The sequence below is a fragment of the Coregonus lavaretus genome, assembly GCF_964263955.1.
Source record: "Coregonus lavaretus genome assembly, contig: HAP1_SCAFFOLD_518, whole genome shotgun sequence".
In the NCBI taxonomy this organism is placed as follows: Eukaryota; Metazoa; Chordata; class Actinopteri; order Salmoniformes; family Salmonidae; genus Coregonus; species Coregonus lavaretus.
The window spans coordinates 103,537-116,040 of NW_028167098.1; the positions used below are offsets into that span (position 1 = coordinate 103,537).

At 41.7% G+C, this 12,504-nt stretch overlaps 1 protein-coding gene across 1 annotated transcript; it reads right to left on the reverse strand.

Moving 5' to 3' along the window:
- Positions 1-349: 349 nt before the first annotated feature.
- LOC311113874 (SLIT and NTRK-like protein 1) lies at positions 350-2,449 on the reverse strand (the record flags this gene model as incomplete). Its single annotated transcript, XM_084189160.1, has 1 exon — positions 350-2,449. The coding sequence occupies one exon, from the start codon at positions 2,447-2,449 to the stop codon at positions 350-352; it is 2,100 nt and encodes a 699-aa protein (XP_084045286.1).
- Between the last annotated feature and the right edge of the window lie 10,055 nt (positions 2,450-12,504).

Genomic DNA, 12,504 nt, shown 5'->3' on the forward strand with positions numbered 1-12,504 from the left:
AAATCATGCAGATATGATACAGTCAGTTATTTACATTACATTCATGCGCTCGTGCAGCATTTCCCGATTCTTCTCTCTCAGATCCTCAGTCTGATTGCGGCAAATAGCTGTACTGGGAGGGAGGGGGCCGGAGGGGGGCTATACATATATTACAGTTGGTTCTGTTGCAGACTCATTGGCACTACAGTCAACTGGAGAAAACAAAACATGGTCTATCTCCGACAAATAGCAAATGAAGAAGCTTAGTAGCACAGCATTTGTTTATTTTTCTTCAATTGCCATTATGTCAACAGAACGCAGTACATTTGTCTGTCTGTTTGTATTCCGGGTTTTATTGTCAGTAGTCGTTTTACGCATCATTTGTTGTGGAGAAATGGTCGCTACAGTCGAACCCTCTTTGCGCGCCCCCGTCCGCATGGTAAGGCCCGCTATGCCAATAAGATGAGTCGCACACTGTCTGCAAGGAATTGATCTCTGACGCAGAGGAATTACCATCCCTCCGCTTTGATCTCTTGCGATTCCGCAAGATGAAGACAAGCATCCCTACAACAGTGAACGCAGACGTAACAAATACCAGTAGCAGCCCAGGGACTAGTACAGAGATGGATACCCTGTTCGGCTCCACATAGGAGTTCGAGCGCGTACCCGTGTCTGCGGTGAAAGTGCTGTTTTTGGAGAGAGAGGTGGGGTAGATTTTGTCATACAGCTTGGGACACATCAGATCATTTCTGATGTGACGGAAATCCCTTTTCCAGAACTCTTCTGGGGACTCACACTTGAGATCACTAACGATCACATCTGCCCCCAGTTTCTCTGTCCACTGTTTGAAAGGGACAATATTACACGAGCAATCCCAAGGGTTCCCATGCAAATCAATTTGTATGATCGAATTGAGCTGATCTAAAACCCCTACAACAGGGAGATATGTGAAATAATTATTATGCAGGCTAATCTTTGATAAAGACACTCCAAGGAAAGCATCCACAGGTAGCGCTTTCAGCAAGTTATTGTTGAGGAAAAGCACTCGCAGATTAGGCAGAGGGCTGAATGTGCCTGCCACTATCAGCTGTATGTCATTATATTCCAAACTGAGATATTCCAGATTTTGAAGTCCAATGAACATTTCCGTAATGAGTGTATCCAGGTAATTCTTATCCATGTACAACCATCTTAATTCGGTAAGGTTTTGAAAAGTACTGTTGTCTATCACTTTGATGTTGTTTCCCCCCAAATCAAGGAGATTCAGACTTGAATAGCCATTGAGATGGTTCTTTTTTATAGCATGGATGTTGTTATCTCTCATGTTTAATTCGTGTGCAGTGAGGGGTTTGGGTTTTAGGTTAGCCAAGCTCTCTATCTTCTTGCCCTCGCAGTTAACCCCTAACCCCTGCCTGGATCCAATGAGCTTGCAGCTGCATGGCACAGGACATGATGCGTTCTGCACAATCTGCAGCTGCTCTCTCTCCCCATTCACACCTGTCATGGATGTGGGCTTCGTTTTCAACTGCCAGTGCGATTTAGAGCGTCCCTTTTGCCCATTCCCAGGGGTTGGGGACCCAGGATCACCACTCGCTTTATAAGGCGTTGGAACGGGCCCTGGTTCGGAGGTCTCGTCTTGGGTAGGAGGTGCAACTAAACTCTCGTCAGCATCACTTTTTAATGAAGGACACAGAACCATCTCTGATGTCTCGTTCAAGTCGTTCCCTTGCAGTGGCGTTGGAGCCTCGCAGATCACCCGGCCGATAAGCGCGTTCTGCGGTATATTCTCCAGCCATTCCTTCAGGGAAACCAGGTCGCAGTTGCAGTCCCAGGGGTTATCCTCCAATAAAACCTCAGCAATGCCCGGTATTTGTTCGAGAACTCCCTCATAAGGCACCGTTTTGATTCGGTTCCCTCGCAGGTCGAGGTGGGTGATGGGAACATGTTGAAACACATTTATAGGTAGTGCACTGATGAGGTTATCGTTTAGAATTAACACTTCAAGTTTGTTTAAGTCCCTGAACACGGCCGGGTCAATGTCTCTCAATAGATTAAAATCAGCCTGAAGATATTCCAAGTCATCTAAACCAAGAAAGGTGCTCTTCCTAAATGACCGTATCTTGTTATTATTTATGTGTAGCCTTTTCACGAGCTGCAGTCCCAGAAAAGCACCAGGGACAATGTCATGCAAACCGTTGTTTTCCAAATGCAAGCTTACGGCATTGTAGAAGTTAGCAAACTCATTGGGAAAAAGTCTGGATAAAGAATTTCCATGCAATAGCAAGTGATAAAACTGGGAACTGGGACCAGTCAAATGGTGCAGATTAGTAAAGCTCCTTTTTTCGCAGTCAATGTGCAAATCGCCTTCAATCTCATTGCAGGAGCAGATCTGCTCCTTACAAATGTCCCTTGTAACATTTCCAATAGCAACACAAAGAGCCGCCTTCAGCAAGACAATCCAAAGCAGCATTTTCAATACAAACAATTCATCCCCGATTTCAAGACATGAAAACGAGCTGTTTAATTAAGGTTTTTAGTCCAGTTTATCAAAAAAAAAAATATATAGACCGACGGGTCTAAAAGAAAATACGACAGTCTGTTATAATATCCATGCTCATCTAGCCCGTTATGTCCAGACGTCCAGCTTTAAAATGACCATATAGAATGCCTCAGATCGACTGAATCCTTTTGCTCGTATGAAAATAATTGAAAACAGCAAACCGCAATAGCAGCCGAAACATTTTTGGGGCTTTTGTTCGGTAATGACTGACCTTGCAAATTTTATAAATCCGTGATTTTCTCGTCGTGCTGCGGTAGCAGTGGGTGCTGTTCTTTTCCCCTCGGTGCTGAATTCACACCCGACGCTGGAGATTTAGTGCTGTAACACTGCCACTGCAAAAAAAAACGCATTCCTCACACCTTTCGGTGTCTTCATTGCATTTGTTTCCACTGCTTTCCTTTCGTGATTTTGAATCACAAAGAGGTTACCCAGAGACTGTGCTCGTTCTAGCCCGGTGCTCTTAGAAAGATCTCACACCCTCTACTGAGCTGCAATGGCAAAAATCCATCGTCTGAGGGAATGCTGAAAAAAATCTATCCACATAGAGGACTAGAAAGCGTTAAAATGTTCACACTAAAAGCTGTCGATCTGTTCAGTCTTTTTTGACCAATAATATTCCCATTCTAAAGCCAACAAGGTTATGGATTCCAACCGACGTTCCTTATTTCATGTCACTGCTTAGGCTGAATCCTTGCCTTAGGTCCGCTTCCTTTTTTTTTTTTTTAAGTAGACTAAACGTCATAACGCATTGCAAACGTATTGGAGACAACTCAGTTTCCAAATCGGGGGTTGGTAATAACCTCATCTAATGATTAATTTGCGCATTTTATGAAGATGAAGAATCTCTGGTGTGTATTGCACCAAGCCCAGCATACGAGTGCCCTCCAGGGTGAATGTAACTTTCGCTTTGCTAGGAACCGCTGTTGAATGCGGTAAAATAATTAACTACATAGACTACAACGCACATGCAACCCAGCCAAATCATACGGCTCTCAGTTGACTACAACAAACAATGTGTCTATGTAAACTATGCGCACAAAGGCTACTGTGGGTCACGATTTCAAAGAGGATTGCAAAATACATATATATTTTAAAGATTCAAAAGCAAATGTGCTTTGCGTCAACTAACCCAAATGTTTCCGTATCGATTTGTGTCATAGTCTCTGCTTTGATACTATTGTTAAAACACACTTTGCAGTTATAGGCTAACTCAACCTTGTTGGTAGCACTAGATTTATGGAACATCATTGTTTTGTTTTGTTTTATTGTTGTGGTAGACCTCGTCTACTTATTTGATTGATAAGGAAAAAATGAAAACATAATTGGAATCATGAGATTGACATCACATCTCTGACATAATAGAAATAACTTCCAAAAGAGTAGGATCTCTGACAGGGATGGGCTCAACAACTCATATTGAATACTTTGCGTATTCTAAATGCATCAGTGTCTGTGGCGTTTCAAATGGTATCACATGCCAATGGCTAAGGATAAACCTGGATTTAGGGGTAGAACTAACAGAGTAAATGTAAATCCAGGACACTCCAATTAGTATGGTATGTATTCATTTTTGGATGTCCATCATCCATTTCGTATGATATGTAGTGAATTACAATTCCTATGATATGTTATGAATTGTATGATATGTTACAATTCATACAATATGTTACTCATTTGCAAAGCATATGATATGTTACGAATTCCTATTTGTTGTGGCTAACGTTAGCTAGGTGGCTAACACTAACGTTAGCTAGGTGGCTAACGGTAGCTAGGCTAGGGGTTAGGAGTTAAGGTTAGGAGTTAGGGGAAGGGTTAGTTAACATGCTAAGTAGTTGCAAAGTAGCTCAAATGCTAAAGTTGTCTGATGAGATTCGAACAATCAACCTTTGGGTTGCTAGACGTTCACATCATACCAGGTGGCTAACACTAACATTAGCTAGGTAGCTAATGTTAGCTAGGCTAGGGGTTAGGGTTAAGGTTAGGAGTTAGGTTAAAGGATTAAGGTTAGTGTTAGGGGAAGGGTTAGCTAACATGCTAAGTAGTCACAAAGTAGCTAAAATGCTAATGTTGTCTGTAATGAGTTTCAAACACTCAACCTTTCGGTTTGCTAGACGTTCGCCTTATATGCCTACCCATCCACCCTGACCAACCACCCTACATTCATTTTTTCCTTAGGTAAACTTCTGTATTATGTAACCATACCAAACTTAAAATACCATACTAATTTGAGGGCCGGATTTATATTTACTATGTTATGTCTAGTCTATGAGACCAGGCTGTAAGGATAGAAGCAACCAGCACTCTTTTCAACCAGGGTCAAATGCCACATTCTCATGTAGGGTATTCGAAAGAGGCTCTTTCACAAATGATAATCTTCTGTTTACAAATATGGAGATGTACAGTGCACTCGGAAAGTATTCACCCCTTGACTTGTTCCACATTTTGTTACGTTACAGCCTTATTCTAAAATGAATTAAATTGTTTTTTTCCCCCTCATCAATGTACACACATTACCCCATAATGACAAAGCAAAAACAGTGTTTTTTGTTGTTTTGCAAATGTATTAAAAATAAGAACGGAAATATCACAGTTACATAAGTATTCGGACACTTTACTCAGTACTTTGTTGAAGCACGTTTGGCAGAGATTACAGCCTCGAGTCTTCTTGGGTATGACGCTACAAGCTTGGCACACCTGTATGTGGGGAGTTTCTCCCATTCTTCTCTGCAGATCCTCTCATGCTCTGTCATGTTGGATGGGGAGCGTCGCTGCACAGCTATTTTCAGGTCTCTCCAAAGATGTTAGATCGGGTTCAATTCCAGGCGCTGGCTGGGCCACTCAAGGATATTCAGAGACTTGTCCCGAAGCCACTCCTGCATTGTCTTGGCTTTGTGCTGAGGGTTGTTGTCTTGTTGGAAGATGAGTCGTCGCCCCAGTCTGAGATCATGAGCCCTCTGGAACAGGTTTTCATCAAGGATCTCTTTGTTCTTTGCTCCGTTCATCTTTCCTTCGATCCTGACTAGTGTCCCAGTCCCTGCTGCTGAAAAACATCCCCACAGCATGATGCTGCCACCACCATGCTTCAGCGTAGGGATGGTGCCAGGTTTCCTTCAGACGTGATGCTTGGCATTCAGGCTAAAGAGTTCAATCATGGTTTCATCAGACCAGAGAATCTTGTTTCTCATTGTCTGAGAGTCCTTTAGGTGCTTTTTGGCAAACTCCAAGCGGGCTGTCATGTGCCTTTTACTGAGGAGTGGCTTCCGTCTGGCCACTCTACCATAAAGGCCTGATTGGTGGACTGCTGCAAAGGTGGTTGTCCTTCTAAAAGGTTCTCCCATCTCCTCAGAGGAACTCTGGGGCTCATTCAGAGTGACCATCGGGTTCCCTGACCAAGGCCCTTGTCCCCCGATTGTTCAGTTTGGCCAGGCGGCCAGCTCTAGGAAGAGTCTTGGTGGTTCCAAACTTCTTCCATTTAAGAATGATGGAGGCCACTGTGTACTTGGGGACCTTAAATGCTTCAGAAATGTTTTGGTACCCTTCCCCAAATCTGTGCCTCAACAAAATCATGTCTCAGAACTCTACGGACAATTCCTTCGACCTCATGGCTTGGTTTTTGCTCTGTGGGACCTTATATACAGTGCACTCAGAAAGTATTCAGACCCCTTTACTTTTTCCACATTCTGTTACATTACAGCCTTATTCTAAAATGGATTAAATAGTTTTTTCCCCGCATCAATCTACACACAATGTCCCATAAAATAATGTTGCCCTACTCCTTGTTCTCCTTCTTCTGTTTGTGGGAGTTGTTTTTGTTGTTTTTATGATTGACTCGAAAAGGATCATATCTGAACACATGCTGGGTTGAAGGACTGGCACACAAAAGACTGATAAACAACTAAAAATACTAAGGTCACTGAATGCTCCTAAAAGGCTAAAGAAAAATTTAAAACATTTTATGCCAATTTCCTGATGCTTTCAGAGATTGTTTCTCTCACTTTTTAAGAGCATGATGGAAACTAATCTGTGTGTGTTTGCTGGTCAGGTTAAGGTTATGTCCTCATTTGGTTCATGTTTAGTGTGTCTTAGCCAGCAGAACATGATCTTGTTCCTACATTCTCTTCATAAAGACTTTTTTAAAAATGGGAATCTGGGACTATATGTAACGTATTACTGTGAAACCATACAGGTTTTGTATGGACTACAATAGCAAAACCATACACATTTGGAAAGTATTCAGACCTCTTGACTATTTCCACATTTTGTTACGTTACAGCCTTATTCTAAAATATGTCAATATGCCAATTTCCTGATGCTTTCAGAGATTGTTTCTCTCACTTTTTAAGAGCATGATGGAAACTAATCTGTGTGTGTTTGCTGGTCAGGTTAAGGTTATGTCCTAATTTGGTTAATGTTTAGTGTGTCTTAGCCAGCAGCCTTATTATAAAATGTATTAAATAAATACAAATCCTCATCAATCTTCACACAATACTCCATAATGACAAAGCAAAAACCGGTTTTTAGAAGTTTCTGCACATTTATTAAAAATAAAAACAGAAATATCTTATTTAAATAAGTATTCAGACCCTTTGCTACGAGACTCGAATTTGAGTTCAGGTGCATCCTGTTTCCATTGATCATCCTTGAGATGTTTCTACAACTTGATTGGAGTCCACCTGTGGTAAATTCAATTGATTGGACATGATTTGGAAAGGCACACACCTGTCTACGTAAGGTCCCCCTGTTGACAGTGCATGTCAGAGCAAAATCAAGCCATGAGACCGAAGGAATTGTCCGTAGAGCTCCGAGACAGGATTATGTCGAGGCACAGATCTGGGGAAGGGTATCAAAAAAATTCTGCAGCATTGAAGGTCCCCAAGAACACAGTGGCCTCCATACATTTTAAATGGAAGAAGTTTGGAACCACCAAGACTCTTCCTAGAGCTGCCCGCCTGGCCAAACTGAGCAATCGGGGGAGAAGGGCCTTGGTCAGGGAGGAGACCAAGAACCCGATGGTCATTCTGACAGAACTCCACAGTTCCTCTGTGGAGATGGGAGAACATTCCAGAAGGACAACCATCTCTGCAGCACTCCACCAATCAGGCCTTTATGGTAGGGTGGCCAGACAGAAGCCACTCCTCAGTAATAGGCACATGACAGCCCGCTTGGAGTTTGCCAAAAGTCACCTAAAGGACTCTCAGACCATGAGAAACAAGATTGTCTGGTCTGATGAAACCAAGATTGAACTATTTGACCTGATTGCCAAGCGTCACTTCTGGAGGAAACCTGGCACCATCCCTTTGGTGACGCATGGTGGTGGCAGCATCATGCTGTGGGGATGTTTTTCACAGACAGGGACTGGGAGACTAGTCAGGATCGAGGGAAAGCTGAATTGAGAAATGTACAGAGAGATCCTTGATGAAAACCTGCTCCAGAGTGCTCAGGACCTCAGACTGGGGTGAAGGTTCACCTTCCAACAGGATACTGACCCTAAGCACACAGCCAAGACAAGGCAGGAATGGCTTCAGGACACGTCTCTGAATGTCCTTGAGTTGCCCAGTCAGAGCCCAGACTTGAACCCGATCGAACATCTCTGGAGAGACCTGAAAATAGCTCTGCAGTGACGCTCCCCACCCAACCTGACAGATCTTGAGATGATCTGCAGAGAAGAATGGGAGAAACACCCCAAATACAGGTGTGCCAAGCTTGTAGCGTCATACCCAAGAAAACTCGAGGCTATAATCACTGCCAAAGGTTCTTCAACAAAGTACTGAGTAAAGGGTCTGAATACTTATGTAAATGTGACGTTTCCGTTTTTTATGTTTTATACATTTGCAGAAAAATCTAAAAACCTGTTTTTGATTTGTCATTATTGGGTATTGTGTGTAGATTGATGAGGGGGGGGGGGGAAATTCATCCATTTTAGAATAAGGCTGTAACGTAACAAAATGTGGAAAAAGTGAATGGGTCTGAATACTTTACAAATCATGTCCAATCAATTGAATTTTCCACAGGTGGACTCTAATCAAGTTGTAGAAACATCTCAAGGATGATCAATGGAAACAGGATGCACCTGAGCTCCATTTCGAGTCACATAGCAAAGGGTCTGAATACTTATGTAAATAAGGTATTTTTGTTTTTGATTTTAATAAATGTGCAAAACAATTTAAAAACCTCTTTTTACTTTGTCATTATGGGGTATTGTGTGTAGATTGATGAGGATTTTTATTTATTTGACATATTTTAGAATAAGGCTGTAACGTAACAAAATGTGGAAATAGTCAAGAGGTCTGAATACTTTCCAAATGTGTATGGTTTTGCTATTGTAGTCCATACAAAACCTGTATGGTTTCACAGTAACACGTTACATATAGTCCCAGATTCCCATTTTTAAAGAAGTCTTTATGAAGAGAATGTAGGAACAAGATCATGTTCTGCTGGCTAAGACACACTAAACATGAACCAAATGAGGACATAACCTTAACCTGACCAGCAAACACACACAGATTAGTTTCCATCATGCTCTTAAAATGTCAGAGAAACAAGCTCTGAAAGCATCAGGAAATTGGCATAAAATATATTCAATTATTTGGTTCTTTAGCCTTTTTGAAGCATTCTGTGAACATTCGGTGACCTTAGTATTTTTAGTTGTTTATCAGTCTTGTGTGTCAGTCCTTCAACCCAGCATGTGTTCAGATATGATCCTTTCGGAGTCAATCATAAAAACAACAACAACAACTCCCACACACAGAAGAAGGAGAACCAGGAGGAGGGCAAAATACCACAAGTCAAATGTTGAAATATTTCAATCACACACACACACAAGGTCTCTTGTCCCTATTGAAACCTATAGTTTTCTGGACATTAACGTTCATTAGGACAGATTCCAGTGAGGCCAGGTTGTTATGTGTTAATGGCTGTTTGCCTGCAGACTTTCCAATCAACTGGGGTCCCGCTGTGGGCCAGATCAAAACATGCAGTGATGTGTTCAAGCTAAACTAAGTAACCAATAGTCAATTTGGCCAGCCAAACAAACAGCTCACAGAGGAGGGACATGCATCCAAGGGCACATCAATCATGCACACTCATCTGTGTGTGTGTGTGAGAGAGAGAGAGAGAGAGAGAGAGAGAGAGAGAGAGAGAGAGAGAGAGAGAGAGAGAGAGAGAGAGAGAGAGAGAGAGAGAGAGAGAGAGAGAGAGAGAGAGAGAGAGAGAGAGAGAGAGAGAGAGAGAGAGAGAGAGAGAGAGAGACTGCAAACAAAGGGATACTGAACCATTGCTGAGTCTTGATTGATGATTTATATTCAGAACAAAACACAGTTATGCATGCTTCCTAGGGTTTATGTAGTCCACATATTTAATATTTGCAACATGCAGTTGTTAACAGATAGTGTTAGAGTGATTTGTAGCTATACTCCCATATAGTCACTTCGATATCAATTGGACATAAATAGGCATACTTGGGTTACACCAGGGTATTAAATTAATCTTAACCTAAATTAGAATCTCACATTGTGGAGCAGCAGATATGGTGTCATCTAGCATTATGGTGATTCAATATTTAATATGTGAAAAAACACCTCTAGATTTATGGTTTGAGACAATGCAACATCTGCCTTTTAAAAACTACATCATGGTCTTGAAGGAAGGATAGTAACTCACAGAAATGCCTGACAATGGGGCTGTCCATGGTGCTAAATTGTTTAATGTGTGATTTTATTAGCAGATTTTATTAGCAGATCATTTGGTGTGTGTGTGTGTGTGTGTGTGTGTGTGTGTGTGTGTGTGTGTGTGTGTGTGTGTGTGTGTGTGTGTGTGTGTGTGTGTGTGTACAACTGATAATGTGTGTGTGTGTGTTCCTCATGATAATACATATACATCATCTTGATTAAATTTTTACCCTCCTATAATAACCATCTGTGTAAGAGACCCATATTGCTAGAATCAGTTAGAAATAGTGTTGTCAGTAAGGTGTTACAAGTCAGACATGCACTGGCCTGCAGAAGGTCAGAGGGCTGAAAGTGAGTTTCACATCATGCCCCCAAACATGTTCATCCCTGTCTGATCCTTGATGTGTTTTCTAAATACAGTAACAACCAACAGCATGAGAGTTTCCCCCAGGTTTTTAACCACTGTAATCTGACAGAGGTACTGTCCAAATGTGAAATTGATTGTTTTGTGATTTCAGCATCAGAATCATGTTCTGGGTGTGTGTGTGTTTGTGAATGTGTGTGTGTGTGTGTGTGTGTCTGTTTGTGTGTGTGTGTGTGCGTGTTAACCTTAGCCTCAACTCTAACCACAAATTGAACCCATCTATTTGCATGCAGACATACAGAAGTTATCTCTATGAATTATGCTAAAATGCTCATGAATTGAAATGCCAATGTCAAGTTAATACCAACCACATCCGCAACACCAGTTTTGAAACTATTTTAATCTTTGAATTTGTTTGGTTATTCAATGACGGAACACACTTAGTACATCAATAAACTATTCAAAAGTGTTCAATGCGTCACACGGCTTTATTGACCGATCTGAGTACTGTGTCATTACAGTAAATACACAGTTTTGCTAAATCTGGCTTCTTTTGATCAATAACGCCTTTTGAATATTTTTAGCAAAGGGTGATACAAACTGGGCCTTTTGTAGTAATGGCTGATCAATAAGTTCCAACTAAGTGGTTTTATGATGATCAAATATTCTCATCCCAGATTGCCCTTTTCTCAACACTCATATTGAACAAGCACCAGGAACAGGGTTGGGGTCAATTCCATTTCAATTCCAGTTAATTCAGAAAGTAAACCAAATTCCAATTCCAATTAAAAACGTTCCTCATTGAAAAACATTGAACATAAATGGAATTGGAATTTCAGTGAACTTCTGGAATTGACTAGAATTTACATGGAATTGACCTCAACCCTGATCAGGGTCCATATTCACAAAGAGTCTCAGAGTAGGAATGTTGGGGTGTATTAACTTGTGCAAAACGTGAAAAATAAAGAGAAAAAAAGTGTATTATTGGACAAATTAATGTATGTCCCTCCCAATTGATGCCTGTTTGGTTCCGTTTGGTGAATACACCCCTGATCTAGGATCAGTTTAACCTTATAGATCATCATGAATAAGACAGGGGGACCTGATCCTAGATCAGCATCCTACTCTGCGATACTTTGCAATACAGTCCTGATTTCAAACCCATGCTTCGCACAAACCATATGTTATGCACCCCTTAATTCAATGTTTGTAATGTTTCAAATCAGCGACACCCTTTACTCTTAAAATATTGCGAGGCAGAGAAAACCTTGCTAATCCTTTAGCCTACAGTGAGCACTAAACATTCCCACTTAGTCTTTTCAGAGTCCTGTCGGGCAGCTAATAACATCTTTGCTCTTGGCACTCATTTACATTTACATTTACGACATTTAGCAGACGCTCTTATCCAGAGCGACTTACAAATTGGTGCATTCACCCTATAGCCAGTGGGATAACCACTTTACACTTTACAAAAGAAGGATTACTTTATCCTATCCCAGGTATTCCTTAAAGAGGTGGGGTTTCAAATGTCTCCGGAAGGTGGTGAGTGACTCCGCTGTCCTGGCGTCGTGAGGGAGCTTGTTCCACCATTGGGGTGCCAGAGCAGCGAACAGTTTTGACTGGGCTGAGCGGGAACTATGCTTCCGCAGAGGAAGGGGAGCCAGCAGGCCAGAGGTGGATGAACGCAATGCCCTCGTTTGGGTGTAGGGACTGATCAGAGCCCGAAGGTACAGAGGTGCCGTTCCCCTCACAGCTCCAATCATCTGGTGTGATTTCGAAGGGAAAACACATCCCACTTCAGACTCCTCCAGATGTGGTCGTCTTAGCTGGATCGGTAAACAGATGAGATATTTAATAAATATGAAAATAACAAATGAATATCTAGCTACCTCCGAACAGAGGTGTTAGGGAGGTCAAGCTTGTGTGATCAATCA